This window comes from Anomalospiza imberbis, chromosome 5 (genome assembly GCF_031753505.1).
Source record: "Anomalospiza imberbis isolate Cuckoo-Finch-1a 21T00152 chromosome 5, ASM3175350v1, whole genome shotgun sequence".
NCBI lineage: Eukaryota > Metazoa > Chordata > Aves > Passeriformes > Viduidae > Anomalospiza > Anomalospiza imberbis.
In genome coordinates, this window is record NC_089685.1 from 71,784,797 (window position 1) to 71,809,677 (window position 24,881).

At 42.1% G+C, this 24,881-nt stretch overlaps 1 protein-coding gene across 4 annotated transcripts in view; it reads right to left on the minus strand.

The window, feature by feature from the left end:
- The window catches only part of PTPRO (protein tyrosine phosphatase receptor type O), a 141,616-nt gene that overhangs the window by 21,344 nt on the left and 95,391 nt on the right, over positions 1–24,881 (minus strand). For all 4 annotated transcript variants that reach the window (XM_068191941.1, XM_068191942.1, XM_068191943.1 and 1 more), the window contains exons 8-16: positions 23,322–23,442; positions 19,806–19,999; positions 17,285–17,396; positions 11,557–11,708; positions 9,071–9,191; positions 5,539–5,678; positions 2,867–2,999; positions 1,813–1,933; positions 127–195 (exon numbers count right to left, since the gene is read on the minus strand). In XM_068191941.1, coding sequence (XP_068048042.1) covers positions 127–195; positions 1,813–1,933; positions 2,867–2,999; positions 5,539–5,678; positions 9,071–9,191; positions 11,557–11,708; positions 17,285–17,396; positions 19,806–19,999; positions 23,322–23,442 — 1,163 coding nt within the window. The remainder of the gene's footprint in view (positions 1–126; positions 196–1,812; positions 1,934–2,866; positions 3,000–5,538; positions 5,679–9,070; positions 9,192–11,556; positions 11,709–17,284; positions 17,397–19,805; positions 20,000–23,321; positions 23,443–24,881) is intronic.

The window sequence follows — 24,881 nt, forward strand, 5'->3', positions numbered from 1 at the left end:
TTAGTAGTTTTATCCTAAAGAGGGACAGCAATGACATAAAAAATTAGCACTTTAAGACTGCAGAAAACATTTGCCAAAAAGCAGAGATGGGGGGAAAAAAACATAAGCTTTGCTTCAAACACTCACCAGTTATAGGGGAGCTTTCCATCTCTCTCTAAAGATGCAAAATTCACAAAGGTCCCAGCCCCGCACTCCCTGTTCCAGGAAGACCATTAGGTAAGAAGTTAATATTTCTGGATTCACAGCACTTGCAAAGAGCTTGCTTTAACAGAGAACTCTTGGAGTGGCAGGGAAGTGCTGAACACTTCACATCTGTGACTAGGTCTGAGATCATCTGTAATGAACATAACTAGAACCCCTTAATGCAGTTGTCTAAAACCAATAAATGTTCAACACCACCTGAGATCAAATTGCCTAAAAATGCTTCAAAAGAATGAAATTCTCAAATAGACCTTATCTTCTGTCCAGATTTGTGCTTTCCATAGCGTGGCACTGGCCTCAGTGCACAGGTTAAATATTTACCTTTCTATACTAAATATTCACTGTTCCCACTCCAAGGAGAAGTTGTTTAACTGTGTCCTTTTTACAGGATAATTATAGGTAGTTTTGAGTTACGAAAATAACTGTAGGGAAAAGAAAAAAAAAATCCTGAATAACATTCTAGTAGTTTCTTTATCACAAGTCCATTATTTTCCGCTATGAATTATAAACTAACTTGACTATTTTCTTGATTTAAGCAAACAATTGCTTGCAGCTTCTTACTGGATTTATTTTTCTAAATTTCCTTCTGGGGTGTTTATCTTCTGTGGCTAGAAGCAGTGATGAAGAGAAAAAGCTTTGGGCTGGCTGCACAGTAATTAAATAGGAAAGAGAATTAATTTAGCTGGGATTTTCACCGAGCCAGTTACATGCAAAAGGAACAAATTATATAATGTTTTCTTAAAAAGATAACTTGAAACATATGTGTGATGTGGTCATCTATTGCATGGAATATATAGACAAGACACAACACACAAAATGCAGCATCTGCTAGGTTGTTAAGCACAAGATTTTTTACCTAAGTTTTTTTTACATTAAATAATTTCCTTTCTTGACACAGTACAGCAAATTAAAATAAAATATGTTACATAGATTATAAAAGGACAAAGACTATGTGACACCTTCAAAACTAGTAGGTAAACCAATTATATATATATATATGTACACACACATATACACAGAATATACAGGCCACAACAACCCACATTAAAGTGAACAGTTGCAGGTAAGATGGCCTAGAAAATGAAACTGAATTTCAATGTTCAGGTACAAATTGGTGCAGACTGGCAAATGGTGAAAGAGAGACTTTCTAGAAAATGTTATCTGTTGGTATGGAAAAAAATCTCTTGTTGCAAACTGTATCAAAGACTTGCAAAGAACCTTGTTGTCCTGCTCATGCCCATTTGCCTCAGATCCTAATTACCATTAATGTCCCTGGCACAACCCTTTTGCAATACGGGATTGCAGTTATGGACTCAATCCTGCAAAGCTCAAAATTAGACAAAACTTGAAGCTTGTCAGTCAGGTCAAGAGTGAAAGTAGACAGAAGAAGAAGACGTGCTTAACAGCAGCAAAACAGCTCTTCTGAAGACACCCTGTTGACAAGCACCTCAAGGAGCACCCACACAAAAGCATTCTCAGCTGAAACTATTGCCATAATGTTTGTCAGTGTCTGGTTGGGGTTTTTTTTGTGGGGTTTTGGGGTTTTTATTTTGTTTTTGTGGTTATTTTTGGTACTTTTTTTTTTTTTAATTAGCAGAGATCTGGACTTACCTGGCCATTTGTAGGTGTTTTCTCCTGAGCACAACAAGAGTGACCAGCAGCAGTCCGATCAGGAGGATGCTGAGGATGGCCAACACGGAGATGACCACGACATTGGGGTTCATCTCAGTGACTGTACACACAGAAAATGACTCTGGGTTATTCTGTTCAGAAGCACTGACATTTTTGTTTGGTTTTGTTTTACCTTGAGTTTTGATAATGTTATTTTTTTAAACCTATCTCAAAGAGCCTGGAGTGTTAGAGAGAGAAAAATCTACCACAGGAGATAAGGGGAGAGTTTGAGCAGCTATTGCTCTTAGAAAATTTCTTTGGGAAATGCCTTCACCCTGGCATTTAACATGTTCTGATTTATTATTTTTTTCCTTTTTAGCTGACATTTATAACACAAGGGAAAACGGTGAAGGTAATACAAAATACAGATATTCATCATCATCTATGTCTCCAAAGCACATTTCCACTCTGAAGTTGTTCTTCAACAATAATCACAATAAACAATGCTTTTTCTGACCCAGAAGCAAAATAATAATCTGGGGATTTGTAACACGCTGGGTGGAAATTGCTTAATTACTCTGGAAAATGACATGCCCAGGAATCCTCCCTCCAGGAGCCTTTTGGCTGTGACTGCTGAGGATCCTGCAGAGGCCTTTCTTCTCTCTTACTTCTTTGCTGAATGCAGGAAACCTTAACAGCTTATGAATGTGATTTTCCTCTTGTGTGGGCTTGGCTGAGAAAACATTTTTCTCCATACATATCATCAAGCAGTCAGTGTTAGTATTGACTGAACCTGATGTTTAGTGTTGACTCCACAAATTCCGTCCCTGATTTCTAAAACCCAGTCCAGAACTGAGCCCCTAGTTTACATTTTTCCAAGTCAAGTGAGGCCTTTTCTAAGGGCTTTCCAAAGCTGCTCCCCCATCCCATCCACATCTGGCAGCCTTTTCACGACACAAACAACCCCTGGGGCCAGCATTGCAAAGAGCAGCTCTAGAAAGCAAGGGGGAACAGATGTGGCTGAAGAAGAAGAAAGCAGGGAAGTGCTGCTTACCCATGGTGGAAACGGAGATGAAGGTGGGGATGCTGGGGCTGTTGTGGCTGAAGGTGGTCACGCTGCAGTTGTAGGAGGTGGCAGGGCTCAGGCTGGAAATGGTGACAACGTGTGAAGAGACAGTGACAGGTTCCTGCAGACACGGGGAAAAACACACAGGAGTTTGTCTCTCCCGTGAATGCCAGGGCACAAATCAGTGTTCCATGTATCTGACGGGTAAAGTCAGGTCTGGTGGAAGAAATCAGCGCTTTGAAACACAGGAAAGGTAACCAGGGCCTGCCCTTGACAGCAGGCAGATTGTCTGGCAGAAAAGGGGAGAGGAACAGGGGTGAATACAGCTGCAAGAACACCCCAGAGCACTCCAGGGACCCCAGAGCCTTTTGGGGAGGGAAGGACACGCGCCCCAGAGCGAGTTGGTCAGGCACAGGCTTGGCAGGGGAGAACACTGGGACCTCCAGGACATCCCAGAGGTGGACACAGCTCGTGAGCTCTGGTTTCTAAGCCACACAGGTAGGAGGAAAACCAAGTCATTTTTATTCAAAGAGCCAAGGCAGTCACGACCTCTGCCATGAATGAAATCACAATTCTGGTTTGAATGCATGTCATCTCTGCCTCTGAGGCAGCTCCTCTGGGTGTGGAGACCTGTGAGCCCCTTTGAGTGGCCAAGGTGAAAAACAAAGCTAGAGCAAAATCTTTTGTAGTAATTATGATCAAACACCCTACACCTCAGTTTTTCTAGCTGGCAGAAGCTCTACATAACATATTTATACAACGTGTTAATCACTATGACCTTTGTGAACACTTCCGTGGATTATAAATGCTGATAGAGCAAGAGAAAACAAACACAGAAAGAACGACACATGCGCTGACCTAAAGAAGGAGTTCCTTAAGGCTCTCTGTTTTCTGGACTGTCCTGCAGAACCAGGGGTGGGTTACAGATGTAAAAACAGGGACACTGAGCCAGTGGTTCAGAAGGGAGAGAAGTTTTACGAATGAACCCACTCCAGATGGGGAATGCAAGATGCTGTAACAAGTCCCAAGCACTGGATGCTTGCAAGGGCCTGTTGTCAGCCATGGCCTAATCCTAAACTCCTGTGGCAGAGTAATTCTGAGGAATTAATTCTGCAGATGAAATCACATGAGTGTAAGGGAGGAGACTTTCATTGCCTGAGCTGAAAGGAGGAGCCAAACTTTGGCAATTGTACTTGGTTGGATGTTTCCATTTTCCCCTCTGGGAAATTTAAATTAGTCAGCTCAAATCCAAGATGTTCAAAATTGGAAAGCTGCTGCTTTTCATTTCACTGATTTAAAGATGTAGGGGAAGGGACAAAATTGTTTGTGTAATTAGCATGGAAAATCACAAAGAATTTTCACCAGCCTACTTGGAAAGCATCCCTTTTTACAGTTCAGAAAGGAGCCCTTCCCAGTCTTTCACGGAGACAGAAAAGAGAGTGATGAATCCAAGGAGGAGTGAGCTGACAACCTCTGTGCATTACCCAGTGCCAGATGTTCCTGTCAACAAATGAGACACCCACTGAGGCCTCTGCCAAATGAAGCAGTCTTTTCCTGATGTTCTTAAAACAGATGTGCTCTGAACTGAAGTGGCAAATCCTCTGGTGCTTTCCTTGCCTGATCCCATCACTATTTTGAATCTCTGGTAAGTGATGATAACGACTTCACAACCTTTGCTATTCAGCATGAAAAAGCAAGAATCTAGAGAGGTGGAATCTAAATGATCCAAAAGATTTAAGTGCATGTAAACATTTTTTTTTCCTTTAGTCATTGTCTGTCTCAATTTTAAAAGAATATTAAATAATTCAGACTGATCTTCCATAGGATTAGAGAGTGTGCAGGTCTTTTCCACATGGTAATCAGTGGTTTTGGTAGGTAATTTTTCACTTCTTTCTCAATGATTCCCCATTACGTGTCACAGTGCACATGAGAGAATCAAGTTTTGTGGCGTGTAATCAGAGTGAGTCATTATGCCATCAGCTAAAGCACAAAGTAAACCTCACACGTTGCACAGTATTGAATGTCAAGGAATTAAAACTACTACTGCTCTCTGTTTTTCACTGAACAGCATTACCCATTTAAATACTATATGTTTAAATTGGCCACTGAGCACAGGTACCTGGCTGGACAGAGAGAAAAGGAGGTTCATATGTGAGGATCAGGAGGTGGGTCTTGAAGGTAAAAATAATATAAAATGCATGTGGAGCAGCCACATTTGCATAGAGGTACTCTTGGAATAGCAAGGAAGCTCCTACTGAACTTCAGTTAACAGATCTCAAAACCAGGAATAAAATATTCCAGAAGTAATTAGATACTGTATCAGAAATCTCATGGCATCTAAGTATGTCTGTTTTCCCCATTCCTCATGAAGCTACCTGACCAATTCTCCCTTCTCGCTCATTGGCATTCCCTTAGTTTCGTGGCCTGTTAGGTTTTGCACAGTGTGTCAGAGCCATTTCCAAGTGTAGCCACCTCCACTGACACTGCTGGATGCACATAGCTTCTCTCCAACCAGTTATATAACCTCAAAATGACAGAGGACAACCTTAATAATACAAAACAATGAAAATATTTTAGTACTTGAAGCGTAGCTTTAGTAGTTTAGCTTTTAAAAGTTTAATTCTGGGATGAAGAGTGGACACCAAAGAAGAGACACATACCTGGGCTTTTGTTTCCTGGCCAGATCCAGCCTGCTGGCAGTAGACTTCAAAGAAATCAGCTACTCCTTCTTCCACCCACAGCAGAGTCACAGAGGTCTGAGTCTTGTTGACAGCAAACAGTGATTTTGGAGGGGCTGGTTCTGGTGTAAGAGAAAAATCTCCTTTCATTAAGCTTATCTTTAAGTTTCCGGACAACTGAGAAAAATGAAAGAATTGAAAGCAATGCCTGATGCCCTGCTAACTTTCATTTCCTTCAGATAAAGTCTGCCAATGTAAACCCTCTCATGATGACAAACTACCACTGTAAAATGGGAAGATGATGAAGTGTGTTGGTTTTTCTTCTCTATTTAAACTGTTCTGTATTTGGACAGATGGATAATTACTTCACTTCCCTTTTCAGCAGAGCCCTTGTTTGAGGATGATCAGTGGATTCTATTAATAGAACAATGTTAGCAGGAACTCTTTCAGAGAAGACCCCTGTCCACCTGTTAGCAACACATTTGGCCTGAGAAGGCTTTTCTTCACAAGGCTGCCCAGGAGAATGTAAAGAAGCAGCTTCCCACAAGCAAAGGCTGCCTAGGTTCCTTTAATTGCAGCAGATAAAATATTCAGCCAATTATCAGATTAAAAACCAACCAAACCTGTAGTCTTTTTTTCTTTTTTTTCCACCCTCTGGCTAACATTTAAGGATCTGTGTTGACCTCCATGAGTTGTAGGAATGCAGAGATCCAGATCTCCAGAGGTCCTCAATTAATTACTTTGATTTTCACTGCTTTTGTGCTGGATGAAGTGGCAACAGGCAAACAAATACAAGAGTCTGTCAAGCAGAGGACAGCCCTATGACAAGAGTGATAGATGGAGGAACTCCTGAGAGTGATGGCATCAGAAATGTTGTGAAACACGGAGGGGGGTCTGCACTCAGCACTGCTATCCCAATGTCCAGTGGCCTTGGCTGCTGCCTCCGGGGCCATCCCCCTGCCCATGGACCCCTGTGGAGGTCACCCCTCACTGTAACCACACCCAAACCAACCTGAGGAATGGAAAGCACAGAACAGCAGGGAAAATCTTGAGGACCAGGAGAGGAGCAAACAGCCTAAGCATAGTGCTAATATAAAAGATACTTTTTCTCCTCAGTACTATTTAACCACCAGTGCTTAATCCTGATATTCATCCTGATGGCTTCACACGATGGGTACTGGAAATCCCTAGCTTTCCACACCTCAGGCCTCCTGGGCTCTTCTGCTTTGCCTTCAGAGACTGCAAAATTTGGGCTGTACATTTCTGAGCTGTTCTGCACAGTTCTCAGATCTCCTGTTCTGTGGATGATTAATTAAAGCTGTAATTCTCAAACAATGACCCGATTTTGGGATTCTGCACGTGCTGCATACAATGGGTGATGCACAATAACATACTGGGTTGATTCTTTTTCCTTTCACACACAGTTTGTTATCCTCATTCTATGAGATGCTGTCACAGGAACCTTGGCACAAGGGACGTGCTCAAGCAGTTACAGACATTCTGGAGACGTATCTGATCCTGAAACAATCATATCTGTGTTCTGGGGTTGGAGTCTGCCCAAGCCATACTGGCATTATGGAAAGAGCTGGGCAGGGACTGAGGCACATTCACGTGTGTCACGGGCCTTGCAGTGCACAGATTGTCCCAGTGCTACCCAGGAAAGTGTCCCTCTCCCATAATTACACAGATATATCTGCTCTTGGACTCAGAAACACATTCCATCCCTCACTCCAGGTAAAAAAATGGCCTCAATTAACACAGGAGTTTTGCATTTGGGCAGCATCCCAAGCAAATCCTCCTTCAGCTTCCAGCAAATGGCTTGATTTTTCTGCAGGTGGAAAGTTGCCAGGATGAAGCAAACATCATGGAGGGAAGAACATTTGGCAGGAATGCTTAAGTGACTGCCAAGTGCTGAGTTGTCTATCACTTAAGAGTTAGTTTCCACTACTGCTAATAACAACTCCCATTGCTCTCCTCAGAAAGAGAGAGAGGGAAAACCTCTGGCAAAATATCCTCACTTTTGTCTATTCAAAGTTCAAACATCATAAAGGGAGGAAAAAATCAAACTCAATCCAACAAAAAAAAAAAAAAAAAACCAACAAAACCCCACACCCAAAAGTCTAGAAGGGATTCACTGAAATGGAATTCCTTCCACCTTCTCTTTGTCAACACTGAAGGGCAAAATACACATCCAAGTTCAGTAAGAGTGCCCATCCATAAGGAAAGAACAGGAAGATACAACTGTGCTGCAGGCTGTGCAACATGAACAGGGCTTGTGGATCTGTCTGAAAGATAAAGCTAGCTGGTGTTTTGAAATGCCACCCTAAAACATTTGGACAGTGGCAGTAGGGGGTAATACCCCCACACATTCACCCACTCAGTGGGTGAACAAATACACACAGGAGGCACGGGAAAAGCAGTAGATATGGTTTGCACAGGGAAAAGAAAACTCATGGAATTTGTCTACTTCTTTCCAATATTGCCTTTGGTAAGAAGACCTGCAAGAACTTCAGATGGTTGTGTCTGTACCGTTTGCCTCAGCACTGTTAAGAATACTGAGAAACAGAAATGGACATAATTTGTTTTTTAGAGCTCTAATCCAATTAGAAATTATAGAGTCCTTTAAATTCACTTCTCTCAGAATGACTCACAAAAGGATTATTATTCATAATAATATGAATAGAGAATCTCATAATAATGAGAAGATAACCCACTCTGAGATTACAAACTCTTCCTTACCCACCTTCTCAGCAGAGCTAACACCTGTAAAAGCAGTCTGGCACACCTGGAAATTTCAGTGTTCTAGGTACCTAGGGCTCAACAAATCCACATACATTCAAAAGAGAACCAAAATTTCTTGAGGTACAATGGTGCAGTGTCCAGTCTTCCTCCCAAGTAAAGTTTTCTTTTTTTTCTACAAGTATATTACACATTTCTCTTAAAATGAAGCTGGGTTCTACATTCACAAATCTGACTATTTTATAAAGAATGCTATCATTAATTGGTATTTAAGGGTAAGTTTTTGGTGTTGAAAGACTTTGCAGATGTCCAGAGAGAGAGGAGGGGAGACAGAAAAGCAGACCAAGTGGCAGAGAGGTGTAGAAATAGGCCTGTCAGAAACAGAAAGGTAGAGAGAAAGGTTCTGCTTTTCATTGAAAAGTTCATCTGCAAAGCCTGAGTTGCCATCCTCAAAACCTACATCTGTACCAGACCTTAGGCAAACAGCTATGAAGTTGACTTGCTCTCTCAGCAAGGCACCAAGTGATTTCCACTCCCTACTTCCACTTACAGCCAAACTTTGCCACTCTTGCTCCTCTTGAGCAAAACCATTTTAGGAGAGTGGCTTCACACACAGGCATGAGATAACCTTCACAGCAAGGTGAGGTGAAGATCACAGCTTTGCAAAAGAAATGGGCTCAGAGGCACAAAACTGAAATAAGGAAGGTGCTGACAGAGCTACTTTACAGTCAAATGAGCGGGGAGAGTTAATAAAGTACAAAGAAGCGCTTCTTACCCAATTTCACAAGTTGGGGCATGGAAGTATTGCTGCCTCTTTCAGTACAAGCAGTCACTGAAAGGTTGTAGATGTCCCCCGGAGGCAAGCTCAGCACTGCAGTCATCACATTGCGTGTTACCTGAGCAATCGAGAGACACCAGCTTAAACACAACACAAACCACAGCACTGCCTCGTAAAATTAACCTGCTCACTCAAAACACTACACAGAAAGTCCTGTGCGCCACAGCAGATGTCTTCTGTGTGCTCCAGGCTTGTGACATCAACCACTTCCCACTGATACCAACCACAGTGCAAAAAGAAGACAATTTTAGGTTGCACTTTCTATGTGACCAGTGAAAATTTAAGGAAAAAAAGAAATTCTCCCTCACACCACTGAGAGCATCTAGATTTCTCAAGTTGTGCAAAATGCTTAACAAGCCATGGACTTGAGTCTATTGCAATTTTAGAGGAATTTAAATCAGGTCAGACACCTCAAAGAAGAGCACACAAGCCACGTGTAGGCAAGACTTTATGCATCCTACAGACCTGAAAATTAAATCCATCTGGGCAAGGCTAACACCTCTTGGAGAGCTGTTAACTTGACAAGAGATCTCAGGGTCTGACTTCAATCACCTGCAAGTCTGAAACCAGATCCTAAACTGAGCTGAGTCTCAAAAGACTGAGAATAACTTCTTCCTTTTATTTTAGGGTAATCCTCCCATTTCTCCAGAGTCATGATGCAGAACTTGGAACACACTGTTTTCAGAGCACTTCTGTACTATCTATAAAGGGCCCATCCAGGAATCGCATGCTGGTTTTCAAAGTCATCTAATTCTCAGGCTGAAGCCTTCAGATGCAAGAGAAACTGACAGTTCTGAATAAAGACCCACAGGGCTTTGCACATAATTTTCATCACTTCTCTAAAAACTGACCAACTTCTGTGGAGTCTTGGGAAATACACAGGGAGCAGGAAGAAAAAAATCAACATTGCCTGATAGTGTTACCTATTTATTTCAATAATGCCACAAGAAAAACAACCATATTAGCAATCATAATAAAATCATATGATGATATTACAATACTGTATGAGTTTTAAAGGAAACAGTTCCTGGAAGTGACTAACAGAGCCTGGGAGAGCAGGTATGCCCTGATGCCTGCAAGCATCTACCCATATTTATCCATAGAACCATAAAAGTTAGCTATAAATAGGTAGCTTTTTGCAGGACTTTCCTAAAGAACACCCTCTGGGTTCCCCCATCTTACAAGGAATATAAAGACAAACATTTGTAAAGACATCCCTAAAGCTTAGAAATTTTATTTATGGATATACTATATTGTAGATACCCTCTACTTTTAATCTTTTGTTTAATCTAAAATTGCATATTCAGGTTTTTTAATTTATTTAAATTTTCACATTAAATGTTTGTTTTATATTTATTTAATCTACAATTTTTGCATTAAGTGAAGTTGGGTGCTAGAGAAATCAGATTTTTCCTGAAAGAATAATAAGCTTACAGAAAACATGCCTTTTGAAGGAAGAGAAAAGAGGTATATAATTGTGATTGTTTGGGGGTTTTTTTGGAATTCAATTGATAGAATATTTTATTTGTAGAACAAAAATTAAAATCTAGTTTTCTTCCTTGTTTGAAGTAAGGATCCAAATCCTGAAAGTTCCTGCTGCTCAGAAAGGTTATCAGTTCTCCTAATCATATAATTAGATCATGCTGCAGCAAGCTCCAGAGGGATGTACTCTTGCAGCCACAAGGAATTTATTGAAAGCTAGGACGTTCCACACAAATCCACATGAAAATCAGTGATCAATTTGCTGAAATTTCACTTCTGCTGAAAATACACTTCCAACTTTCCAAATGTTCAAGAGAATGCACCAAGAGCACACCTTAGCAACTAGCAAGTTTTCTAAGCGCACACATTCTGGGTGAAATCCTCATCCCATCAATTAGCGGAACTCTATTCAAACATGAAATACAGAACACAGAATTTATGAAGATAAAGTCAGAAAATGGGAAGCAACAACACCTGAACACACAAAAACCCCCTCAGCCATTAGCTTACTCTGTTTATTAATAAATAAAAATGGAAAGTACCACACCTGTGTATGAGAATACTCTTTATGTTTTACTGTCTGAAGCTGAGAAGTTTTTAAGCTCTTTTTCAATTATGTAAGTTATCAACACCTTCACTGGTTCACACAAAGAAACACTTTGTCCACTGGCTGTTTTGAGAGCTCAAGTCTTTCAAAGTGCATGCTAACGCTGGGAAATAACTTTTACTGGCTTCCACCAAACTTGCTGGAACTCCGTTAATAGAAAGTTACCAGAGTTGTCACAGTGTGGTAAGCACACTTACAACATCAAAGTTTTTCTTAGTTACCAACTCAGAAAAACAAACCAACCAACCAAAAGCCCACCCACCCCCCCCCAAAAAAAAGGAAAAAAAAAACCTCAAAGAAATGAACACCACCCACCTTCCACACTGATACTTACACTCTTCTTGATTTTTTTCTTCCCTTCTGCAACAACCATCCAGTGCAGCATCCTGGAATGAGAAAGGTCAGGGCCATCTCCTCCATAGGTCCAGGTGACGTACAGAAGGTGGTTGTAATACTCCACAGAGGTAATTTTGGGTGCCACTGGTGCTGAAGGAAGAAGGCAAATGTGTTACAGACAGACTCTAACACAGTTGATTAGCAAATCCAGTAATAAACTTCTGCCAAAGGATGCTGTCATGAGAAGAATATCACAAAGCTAGCAGGAAAGGATCATTAAAACCATTTGAGCACGAGCTGAAAGATATGAAAACCATCATTTAACCTGGGAGATAATTAGAACAAAAATACACTCATTTTTGCAAACTTTCAGTTAAAAAAAATCACAGCAAATAAAAATAATTTTTTGAGTCACATTTGTAAGTCAAATTCAAGTTAAAAGCCTCAGATGTTGATTCACTGTGTCACTGAACTGAAAAGAAATAATAAATTGTTACATTGATAGGTTTTCCATAGGAAAAAAAAATATCTTTTCACTGAGCTTGCATCTTTCTAGGAGGAAAAGCTTGCAGATTTCCAAAGAACAACTTTTGCATGAGAGGTTACGACCACCCTTGTTCCCTGAGTGGAAGGGAGGGGGAAAGGCCCCATACAGAACCCACCCAGCCTGTTAGGAGAGGATTTTTGTCCTGGAGCTGCCAGCAAGTCCTTTGCTCTCTCTGCAGCCCACATAACAGAGTCACTCATGCTGGAAAGGACCTTTAAGACTGAGACCAGCCCTTAACCCAGCACTCCCACATCCACCAGCAAACCATGTCCCTCAGCTCCACACCCCCAGGGACTGGGACTCAGCCACCTTCCCTAGCTGGTTCTCTCATCAGCTGTGACCTGCAGAAAGAGAGCAGCCTCCAGAAAAACCCTAGAACCTCCCAAATAACACTAAATTGGTGTTTGAGATAAGGATTCCCTCTGGGAGGTGCCTCTCCATTAACTGGAGAGGGAGAACAGCTGGCCAGCACACCTTGATTGCCTGATTCAAAGGTGCAGGAGCCCAGAGAAGAGTAAAATCAACAGTGAGTGGAGACCCAAAGGTGCAGGAGCCCAGAGAAGAGTAAAATCAACAGTGAGTGGAGACCCAAAGGTGCAGGAGCCCAGAGAAGAGTAAAATCAACAGTGAGTGGAGACCCAACAGTGAAAACCTCAATCAGTGAAGATCTCAACCCCCTCCCAAGGAGATATGAGTAGGATAATTTGGATATTGCAGGGAAAGGTATGGAACCGTGTGCTTGGCCGATTTTTGAGGAGCATGGTGGGGAAAATGGTGTGAACGGCCTGGTGTTCCTCTGCTCAAGCCATGCCGTGTCCAGTGTGCTGGTGCCAAGGCAGGGAATGCAGGATGGCCTCGGAGCTCCGGTCTCTTGGAAAGGGCCACAAGATGTCACTGCTGCTTTCACGAAGGCTCCTTCCACTTTGGCATTGAGACTTGGTTTGTTAGGGAACAGATTTACTGAAGCACTCGCTGAGGAAGGCAGCAAATGCAGTGCACAGACAACTTAGAGCCATTTAGAAATATTTAGTAAGACTATTCTCCCAAATTAATCTTGAAAATGTCCTTTTTATGCTGTTGAGGAGAAGCAACATCAAGAAGCATTTAGTACAAAATCCTTAATGCAGTATTTTAAAGTTCCCAGCCCATCCCTGTGCATGGATGGTGTATTCCTTGCAGCTTAAGGCCATGACTGTCATGAATCTCATACACAAATAATGATTTCCCCCTGCACTTTACTACTGATGGTATGCTTTCATGACAGTGAATATCCAGTGTGGCATTCACATTCTCTGGACAGAGAGACATAATTCTGTCTCTCAGGAGAAGCACAGAGAGAAGAAGAGAAAACAATCTTTATCTCTTCTGCTCCTTTGTTTTCCCCATGTAGAATTTAGTATAGAGATTGTTTACCTAAAGTGATTGCTTGATTAGATACCAGTGGAAGTTGTTTGGGTTCAATGACCGATCAGATCCAGCTGCGTCTCAAACTCTCAGCAAACAGTCACGAGTTTGTCAGTTGTTGGATAGGTAAGAAAGAAGTGAGTATGTAGAATAGGATAGTCTCTCTTTAAATAGTATATTAATGTATTATAGCATAGTTTTAATAAAACTATCCTTCAGCCTTCTGATCTCAAACCAAACATCATCATTTCTTCCCCGTCAGGGTTGCCTTTTTTACAGTAGTCCAGGATATGTCAGATGAGAGCAAGGGCCAGGGCTGGTGTGACCCAGCCCCTAGCACAAGGTTCTGGGGAGCACAGAGATGCTGCGGGAAGTCACACGTGCTGCTGACCTGGACCACAGTGACAGCTGGAAGCACCCACGGGACCAACAGGCTGCACTTGTGGTGGCAGTCAGCAGCACCCAGAGCCTGTCTTTCTCACTCCTTTTGCTTCTCCAAAGATAAAAGCATCCTCATTGCAAAAAGCAAACGCTGATGGTCCAAAGAGCCTTTGCTCATGGTTGTTTTAAATCCAGCTGTTTACAGCAGGTGGCATTAAAAACTCATTAGTCACCACAGCAACGCTGCCAGCGTCACGGTCTCTCCCCGAGTAAAACAATGGGCTGCAACTGCTGCTGCAGGAGCTGAGAGGACAAATGCTGCTTCTGACGAGTCTCTTGGGTCTCCCAAATCTCCCCAGCTGCTGTGGGAAAGAGCTCCATCTCATCCCCCCAAGTCCTGCAGCTCGGTACAGCCCCAGCCTGGCTCCAGCCTGCCCAGGAGCAGTGGGATCCTGCACTAGGGAATGTCTGCTCTGAGCTTCCCGCAAGCTGCATCCTCAAACTCCCAGCTGGTCCTTCTACTCTGGGTTTGAAACTCAAGCTTGTGCTCCAGGTGTGGAGGCTGGCTCTCCGGTTATACACAGAAGAACTGACAGATGGTGTACTGTCGAGCCTACAGAACCTCCACTCCGGTATTTTTAAAATATAGGGCTTTTTGGTGGGCTTTTTTTTTCTGTTTGTTTGTTTGAATTCCTGGCAACCTGCGCAGGGGAGGTGGCGTTGTTCGAAATGATGCAGAAAGGGACCAAGTGCTCCATAAATCCACCTGCTCCCTCCCTGGGAGGTAAGAGGCTGAGGGTGAGAAAGAACTCTCAGTCCCCTGGTAGCTTAAAGCCGTGAAAAGGCAGCACCTACTGGGGACAAACTTTTCAAACCTGCAGATACGACAAACTGGCAAGCCTGACTGCACTTCCTGGGCAAAGTTGAAGAGCTTGCAAGTAATAGGGCAATCAGAGGACAGGAGTGCATTTAATGCTCACATTCAGTGCTGACCATCTATTGGTAAGTGCTTGCAATTTGACCAAATCAGCTTTCTTTGTCAGGGCTCTTTGCTTCAAATCACAGTGTGATTTTAACACCTCATTGCTATTCAACATTTTCATCAATACCCTGAAAGTAAAAGCAGGGCTGATGAACCATGCAAGGAGCGTGGCAACTGGCAGAGGAGGGCAGGACTTGGACAGGGCTGAGCTTTGAAATATTGCCCCCTGTGTTGGGCCTGCTCAAACAAAGTGAATTTCAAAGTCTGTTGTTCCAGGTCTGTTGGAAAATAGCATGTAGACAGCAAATGATAAATTCTCTTAGGAGCCATAAAATAGAAGTAAATCAACACAGACCTGCAGCGTGATGATGCAGGAAATGCAATCATTTAGATGCACACACAGGAGAGCTTTGAACAGGGGGCTGATTGTGCCTCTACAGGAGTATTCAGCAGGCTGGTGTTACACCTGCAGTTTTTATGTACTTCAGTAAAGACAGTAAAAATTAGAGAGGCAGAGTGGGGAAAAAAAAGAACATGGGAAAGCACCTAAAAGTCAGAGCACCCAAAGAGTTCAATGGAAGCAATTTATTAACAGAAAAAACAAACTAAATTCTGTTTAGAGACCAGAAAAAAAAAAAAGGCTTTGTGTGTCTTCAATCAGTAAGATAAAAGTGCAACGAATATCTTGGACTGCATAGTAAAACCAGAAAAATGCAGATCAGAAACACAGGGTATAAACCCTTGATAAGAAGAGAAATTAACCATTGATGCAACATTCCAGTTGGAAATTTTCACTGAAGACCAGATGAGCTTCTCTAAGAGAGGTTTTGCCAGTCACAAATGGATGATATTTAGAGGTTCATCCATTTCTGATTTTGTCTGCATCTGCTAGTTAAGAAGTTGATCCATTTTTCATTCAGCAGCAGTAGCAGTCTTCCCTGTCATCACACAGAGATCCAGATTGGAACTGATGACAGATTACATTTTAGAAGACCCTTAATCTCCCTCATTTCTGCTGCAGGTTTCTGGAGCTACAATACTGAAGTGAGTATTCCGCTGGAACACTTCCACTCTAAAATGCTGAACCTGGTACCCAAATCAGTTGGAAAAGACAATTTTTCCCTCATACAGCAACCAACCAGCTGGAAAATTGCTTCCTTACAGTGCTACAGAAAAGCTGATTGATACCAAAGGACAAGGAATATCCCTGGAGACCCTTCACAAGGCTACAGTTGTGATACACTGGAAAAGTGCCAGAATTTGTCAGCAGAGTAGCCTGGGATCAGGTATCTCAGCACGGGAGTGTTTCTTGGACTTCAGTGGAGCTACAGCTTTAACTGCTGCTGACTTTTCTGCCGTGGCTCTCTGGGGCACAGGCTCTGTGTAAATCATCACTGCAAATGGGTCTTAGTAACTTTTCCAGGCACATTCTCTGACTGTCACCAAACAGAAAACCTGGGGCTAGGCTAGTGTCTGCTTTGGAGTGAGTGGCTGGGACATTATACCCTGATTTTCCTACAGAAAATTGGATTCCTACAGATGGAAAAGAAGAGCAAGTATACTTCATTGCATCTCACAGTAAAACTGAATTATTTACTGCTTTCAGTCACCTCAACTTCAGCAAGGTGAATTAAACAGTGACACTTCATAGCAAAAGGATTCAGTGGAGAACTCTTGAGTTTGGCCTGACCATCCTGGATGCTGGGAGCACATGGCAAGGTGCTGACAGGGCCTCTCTCATGCTGCTCCCTCTGTGGCTGATCTGCTGGACATATTGAAGATTCAAATCCAAAGACTCTGCCAAGAGATGCCAGAGTGTGTTAAATGCATGGCTGGTCCCAAGTGGAAGAGGGAAATCCATGTGGTTGTATCAGCTCACTCATCTCGGTGCTGCACGAGTCATGCTCTGACCTGGGGATTACTGGGAGGGTGATAAAGGAGGAAAAAACACTTGGAAATATTGCAGATAAATCCAAAAGTGTTTCATAATGTCAAGAAACCTAAGGATTCAGGTTCACCAATTTACCTATTAACTTCTCCATGTGTCAAATGTATGGTGTGGTGAAAGTGGAGCACGACCACTGGCCCTCACTGGAGCCATGCACTCAGCTGATGGAGCTGATGGATTGCAAAAGAGCAGTCAGGCACAGGAAAAATTCATTTATACGGTCATTGAAAGCAGTCCTCAGAGACTTAAAAACAATATAATAGAAAACCAACCAAAAAAAAAAAAAAAAAAAAAAAAACCACCCCCAAACAACAACCCCAAAACCACTCAGCTGATAAATATCCTAGCTTGCAACTATCTGTAGGTGAAACACAGCACCACAGAGTCTGACACTCTGAGGTCAGACTTCCTGAGAGCTTCTGCCCCCAGGATCATTGCCGCAGTGTTTTCAGCTGGCTGGTTACCTGTTATGAAGCTGATGGTGGAGCTGTCACAGCAGCTCAGCTCTGGGTCCCCCCAGGTCACCATGGTGACCCGGAAATTGTAATACCAAGCGGGCAGCAGGTTGGCAATTCTCTGTAAAGGGACAAAACACAAAGAGCACTCAGGAGAGAACTCACCAGCATGAGGCAGGACTTCTGAAACACAACGGCACTTATAAACCTAACGCCCACACTCGCTTTTCTGAGCTCCCATTCCTTCCTTCAGTGGAAACCTCTGACATTTGGCCTTTCAATTTACCAAAACACCTGTGTGGGGGGAGCAAACACAGCTGTGCTGCTCATCCACGTCCACCTGGTTGCAGGTTCTGTCCACCACAGGCATCTCAAAGGATTTCCAGGGTGGTAAGAACCATTCACACAGAGCAATCTTCCATCACAATTCCAGAGTGATGAAGGCAAAATCTTTAACTGGAAAATGTAGGTGTTTCTAGATTGATTAAATGGGGCTTGAGGATAAATTAGAATCGATGCTTTTGTCTCAGATAGTGTCACTTTAAAATATGTATTTTTTTCCAATTTTCCAAGTGTATTTCACTTTCTCTTATCATTTATAATAAATGGAATAGGAATGAAACATAAATGACTTATGAGACATAAATTATATATGTAAATATAAATGAGATATAAATGAGGTATAAAAAGCAATATGTTTTATATTATAGTATTGTGTGTAATATTTAACTTAAAACTCTAATTCTTCCACTGACAGCACAGAACATTTAAGATACTGATGTTTAGATGAAAAGCCTCTTGATATTTTTAAAATTCAAAATAAAAGCAAGATGAAATTAACAAACAACTTCAGCAATGTAGAAATTGCTATTTTTACAGATCTCTGTTGTTTGCAGTGGCCTTTTTTCTCCAGATACTACAAGACAATATAGGTGGCGTGATCTGTTCTTTTCATGATTTTTGGAAGAAGTTGTGTCCACATGGACACCAAATCCTTTAAGATGATTGAGCTTCTTCTGACATGCCCCTGGTGTCATATTGGAAATACCAGCATTGCTTTGACAATTTTCAAGTAACTTGCAGAGCACAAGATGAATGAAGCAACTAAACAGAGTGAAAAGACAAATCCAGTTCCAAAGGTTCTTATCAAATGTTAACCCTCCGGGAAATCATGCTTGATTATTTTATGCTGTTGGAGACATTGATTTTTGATTCTTCTCATTGCTGCTTCAGCATACCCCACTCAGAGGTGTCAGCAGGGATCCGTGGGATTCTGGAGCACCATTAGAGGACCCAAACAAAAGTTCACCAGTCCCTACCTGTATGTTAAATGCCACAACAGAATAGCAGGGAAACATTCTTTTCCTAATTCAGGATTAGTCTTTAAAATTATCCTTGAAGAAATGCTCACTTTAGCCTCCATACAGCACTGTTGCATTTCAGATTGAAATCCAGACAAAGCAATTCCAACTTGGCTTCCCTGAGCAGGATTTGCAACAGTAAGGGACAACATCATCTCTTTTTCTAATGAACCACATTAACTCTGCATGATAGCTTTATTTCTTGGATCACTTAGATCACTCAGCTATTAATCTATTTGTGCTGAGTCATGATTGCAAGATATTAATTACCAGTTTGGTAAGTTATTTTTGTTTTTAATTTCCCTGGAGATTGATGTGTTAGATTTATAGTCACATACCCAATTACAGTAAAGCTGCTGGTTCCAAAATGACTCCACAAATGGTATTATGGAAATCAATTACAGTAAATCACTCTGGCTCTCACCAGCAGCAGAAGTTATTGCTATCTTTTCTTGCATACTCATAACTTTCTTGAACAACTAATTTCAGCTGGAATTACCTTCTCTAGCTCTACAGCAAAGTCTAAGTAAAGTCTTTTCACCTTCTCCAGGAAATAATGGAAAACAGGAGGAAAAATTTGCTTTACACCTGCAAGGACACCCGTGAATATATGTGTGAGTGTGTTCTTATAGGGACCAGAGTTCACCTAGTTAAAACCCTGGCCAAAGATTTGGCAGCTTCAGAAACATGAAGGCCTTTTTTTCACAAAAACCAGAGCTAAGCCTTCCACATGGCACACTGAGAGACCAGCCTGCAAGCCCCAAATCCATACTATCAATATTAATTATGTAGATAAGCCTTTGCACTACACCCCCTGAGGAGATGATGGAACTTTTAAAACCTTGACTGACAAACTGACCCACAAACTGAAGCTGCCTCTGGACTTGCTGAACAAAAACAAAACAAAACAAAACAAAACAAAAAAATGAGGCTAATCTCCTGTCTCATTGCTCTGCTTAAAATTTAGCATGGTTCAGCTGGCAGTGCCTTACTTTGGAACAGAAAATGCCTCCAGCACCCTTGGCCATTTTCTCTGCTTTGCTGGGTTAAAAAAAAGTACCAGGCTTAAAGGCACATATATATACATATTCATGGGGAAAAGGCTGGGAAAAAAAACGTGTCACAAGGGTGCCAGGCATGGGAAAGCAAGGCAGGAATGGTCACTTTACCACTGAGGCAGTCAAGGAGACAGTTGCTGCTATTTCATAGTAGGTTGTCCACTCCGAGGTCATGGTTGATGGGTTGAAGTAAAACATTTCTACCACGTATTTCCTGAACACCCCAAGGAAAGGTCTGTTCCAGCTCAGAACCACAGCAGTAGGTCCCAAGGGGTAAAGGGTCAGATCCTTTATTCCTGTGGGCACTATAAAGCAGAAGTTATGGTTAGCAACGCGCATGTGTTATCAGTTGCACTTTATTTTAAAATGATACCTTTCCTTAATCAAGTTCTACCTATTTCTGGTTTTCTCATGACTCTAATCCTCAAGAACTTCCTGGTCACAAGCAGTTGAATACCATTTTTTAAGCATTTGTTCTCCAGTTTAAAACTAGTTTTCCAGCAGTGGCTACAGACCATTTCGTGTTGGCTGCTTAGCCCGAGATAAAGTACACGTGTCAATTTCTCATAAATGGAGGGCTCTACTCTACTCTGAAAATCAGGATGCTTAGGAGATATTTCAAGATGCTCAAAAACAAAAGCATCAAAAGCCAGAGCACTGTAAGAAAGGAAAGTTTTCATCTCTAGCCCTCCTTCCCTGGGGAACCCAAAGGTTCTGCCATGCATTGCTATTCTAGCCTCGCAGACGGTGACACTGAGAAAGAGTCAAGTGATTTGAAAAATGTCACTTTAAGGGCCAGCTTCTGCAACCTGTATGGTCTGGAAAGCAATTCTTCTTCATGACTTCACTGAGGCTACTTAAACAAGGACTTAGAGCTAACATTTGCCAGGGCTGCAGAGCCCCAGCTATTGCACACCAGGTCAGAACCCAGAGCAGCACCCAGGTTATTTCAGCCCATGTTAGCACATGGCTGCCTTTACCTTTATAAATCATTTACCACGTCTTTGCTTTGCTTTCTCTGAGCTGCTAATAAATGTGAAAATGAGCCTTAGGATAATGTGTTGTCGTGGTTTGACATGGAAGTGAATTCTTTCAGGAAGTTGGGTCAAACCAATCAGTGGTCAAGTTTGGATATTGGCACCTGGAGTGACCACTGAAGGTATGGATACGCCTCTGAGAACACAGGGGGTTAAAAGCAGGAACTCCCAAGAGCTCGCTCTCTTTGGTTCCGGTCAAGGTGCTGTGCAGACCTCCCCTGCCCAGCCATGGGGCTGGGGGGGGGAGGGGGAGCCATGAGGCCTGGTCGAGGTGAGCCGAGGGGTAGAAGGACTGGAACCGAGCCAGCTCCTGTGGACGGAAGGGTGGAGAGAAGCAGAGATGTTTTTGTCATTCCCCCCCGGCTCCCAGAGGGAAGAGACAGAGAGTCCGGACGGCACCTGTAACTTTGCCGGCGGAGGAGAAGGAGTGGGGGGAAGGCGCACAGCCTTGGACTTGGGAATCAGCTGCTGGGCAGAGATATCAGCCGTCCAGGGAGTCTGAGCTTTTAACCCTTTCCTGAGAAATGAGGGCTTTGTAAAATATTACTCCTCCTTGATTTGAAGTAGAAGAGAGACAGTCTGGGATCCGAGATGATGGAAGAGGGAATTTTTGAGTTGGGAGGAGATGATGGAGTGGCTTGTGGCTGGACTTCTCTTGTTAGCCATAGACTGAACCAAATTCTCCTAACAGAAGATGCACTTAGGGGGATGTGTTGGTAGGCCAAGAGACCTGTTTCAGTGATTACCAACAGAGGAGTGGAGAGAACAGAGCAAAGTTGAAGAGCGTGTGGAGAGGCCCTCAGTCTTCAGAGAAGAAGAAGAGAAGAAGATCTCTGTTCTTGGACCCTTGGCCCCAGGGGGAAATGGGGGGGGGGGGACTGTAGTCCTGAGATGAGATGCTGAACTGTTGTTTTTCTTGGTCCTTGGCAAAGCGTCCTTAAAGGAGCCCTATGAGCAGTCTGTCCGTGCACGGTGGTGAGAGCACTGTGACATGGAAAGGAGAGTGTCACCATGGCAAATTTTCTTCGGGCGATTGCCATGTGTGACATGGAGACACAAGCGTGGCAATTGTGTTTCCTGGGGAGTCTGTGGCACAGGAGAGACTCCTGTCTCCCTTGATGGACTGAGTATTGATTATCTGAAGGGTGGCAACTTGATCAGGATCCTGGGTGGTGTCTCATCGTGGGTTTGTTTGGAAATTAGGTGGGAGGAGGAGGAGGAGTGTTTTGGAAGGTCTTCATCCAGGATTTAGTGTTTGTAGTTTTTATAGTAGTAGTAGTTTAATAAAGTTCTTTCCTTTGTTACCAAGCTTGGGCCTGCTCTGCTCTGTTCCTGATCACATCTCACAGCAATTATTTGGAAAAGTGCATTTTCATGGGGGCACTGGCATGGCACCAGTGTCAAACCATGACACGTGTGGAGAATGGAACACTTTTTAAAGTGCATTTTATTTTATTTGAGTTTCATTCGTTGTTAGCCACCACTGGTAAGTTCAGAGAACAATTTGTTTTTCAGTTCTATTATTTTAGTGTCATATTCAATAAACTGTTATGAAATGAAAACTCATGCAACTGTTGTTCTACTGCATAAAAACAGCCCCTTTATAATATGAAAGTTATGAGATGTTCTATTTAGAAAATGATTGCCTTTTTCAGTTTTGTAAGAAACTTTCATGGTTGTAAGGCCATAAAAAAGTGGAGAAAATGAAGGAACTTATTTGCTTTGGATAGACATGATTTTACTTTCACAAATAAAAGAAGAATTTTTCAGATTTTTGAATTACAATGAGAAAGAAGACCAAAAGCATTTGTGAAACTGTCCAAATATAGAAATTTCAACATTAAAGTATATATAAATATTTACTTACTAATTTTTCCTTTCCTGAAATATTGCATACTTTACAAATTTTTATTCAGACCAAATTTATGAAAATACATAAGAAGATTGACTAGAATGAAAAGGCTCTCACCATAATCACTAGGCCCCATATTGCCTTTTATTTAAGGATTAAATTCTTAACAGGATAACATTTTTTTCTGTTTTACTTTCTTCCCTACATCACAGAGAGGAAGCAACATTAAAAACACTGAAGATCTCGAAGTTTCAGCCACCTGCTGTCCCACTGAGCAGACTTTTTGTCAAAAGGAGAAGCTGGGGTGACACAGGTTGAATATTTCGCTGGAAATGCAACTCTGTACACTGATCTCTTTCTCTTTTCCCTCTCTCTTCTTAATACATTTTAAGTGGTAATCTTAACAAAATAAATAACACTCAAACTAAACGTTACTGAATTCTGTCCTAAATGACCCTTTGTAGGAGCCTGGTGGAATCCTAAATTACAGATATGGGGGCAGCAGCTCTGCCTGTTGGACATAAAACCACACTCTTGAAGATGATAGTGTCAGTCTCAGATGGTTCTTCTCATGTCCAAATCCCAAAGCAGAGAACATTGAGATCCACTCTTAAACTTGAGAAAATCAAGGCGTGGTCTACAGGACTTAATGAACGTACTACACATATTAAAAAAAACAAAACCAAACAAAACCTAAAAACAAAGAAATGCATTTCAGTCAGTAGGTTCAGGGGTTACCAATGGAAAATGTGACAGGATCAGAGGGAGGTCCAACCAATGGTCCTTTCCGTAGGTAGACCACAACTTGGTACTGGGCACCAGGAACAAGATTTTCAATGAGGCTGCTGCTTGAATTCACCTAGGAGGAGAGGAACGCGTCAGATATGAAGCATTTACTTGATTAATAAAAGAATATTGAGGCTGTACTTGAATGGCTCCAGTTACAAAAGGCATGAATCCAAACACATTGGCAGCAAGAACTTCATTCATTAACCCCACGTGGCACAACTGTGGAAGTGGTCAGGACTGACCTCACAAATGATCTGACTCGGAGAATTGCACTTGCTTGGCTGCATAAGGTGAGCTACCTCACTGCAGACCCACTCTCTCCTGCTGCCAAAGGTTATTACAATGTTCAGGCTACATTAGTCATTTTCAGGTGGTGTTATTCAGGCTGGAGTATTTAGACCACGTGTTTTCAATTAGAGCCTGAGGCTTTCCATCCATCACTGATGCAGCTCTGTGAGCTGAGGGCAGCGTTTTGGGGAAGCTGTCCTCTGACTGCGTCTACTGAGCGACTCCACAGGGAAATCAGAGAGGAAATATTCTCTGTCACCTCCCCTCCACAGCACTACAAAGTGTAACTAAGGGGCATTGTGATATTTCTTTTCAGTTTGAAAACATCACCGTTAACACTTCTGCTGTGCCACACCAGACTTCAGTCAGAGCTGGAGGCAGAATTCCTGACCAAGCGATTCCTGGTCTGATACAACAGGAAGAGGCTCATCTCCTGAAGACTCCACCAACAGCAAATTAACATAGCAGCTTTGAGGAAAAGCCTTCACACATCCTTTCTAGAGCTGCAGGCTGGTATTTCCTACTAATATTTTCTTCACAACCTTCTCAGAGTCTGTATCACAGCCACCTCTGCACTGGTGGCTTATTGCAATGCTCATGAGTGTATCACTGCCAAGCACAGATTTAGTGAGGAACAGAATTTGTCTTTACCAGCTGCTCTGAAAAGATAAAACACTTTTAAATCATGCACCATGTTAGAAATGGGTAGAACTCTGCACTGAATTTAGCTCTTTTCAGCTCATGGAGAACTCAAACCAAAACCTTTAACAATTCCAGGTATAGTAAGTTGATAAAATTTGATACAAATATGTATAACAACAGAAAGAAACAAATAACTATATTTAGACTTTTCGACCTACTTGTAGTAAATACACATGTACTTTTACAGATATCTTGTTTATTCACAGATTAGGTACTTTTTTCAAGTCTGTAGACAAATCCTGCAGTATTTGTGGAAATTATAAATGTGAGTGTTTGTGATCTGTGTTTATAATCACCTACTGTACTTTGCTTCCCATTTAAATGACTGCACTTCTAAGAAATACAAGTAACAATGAGATAACAAGCTGATTCTGAAAAACAGTTCTCAACTTGTCACCACAAGACACTTCCAAGCATTTAAATTCACAGTCATTCTTGAACTGAAAGTCAAAAGTTCTACAGAGATTAATTTTACAAGGCATTTTAAAGAGTCACAAATTCTCTGTATTAATTCACTGG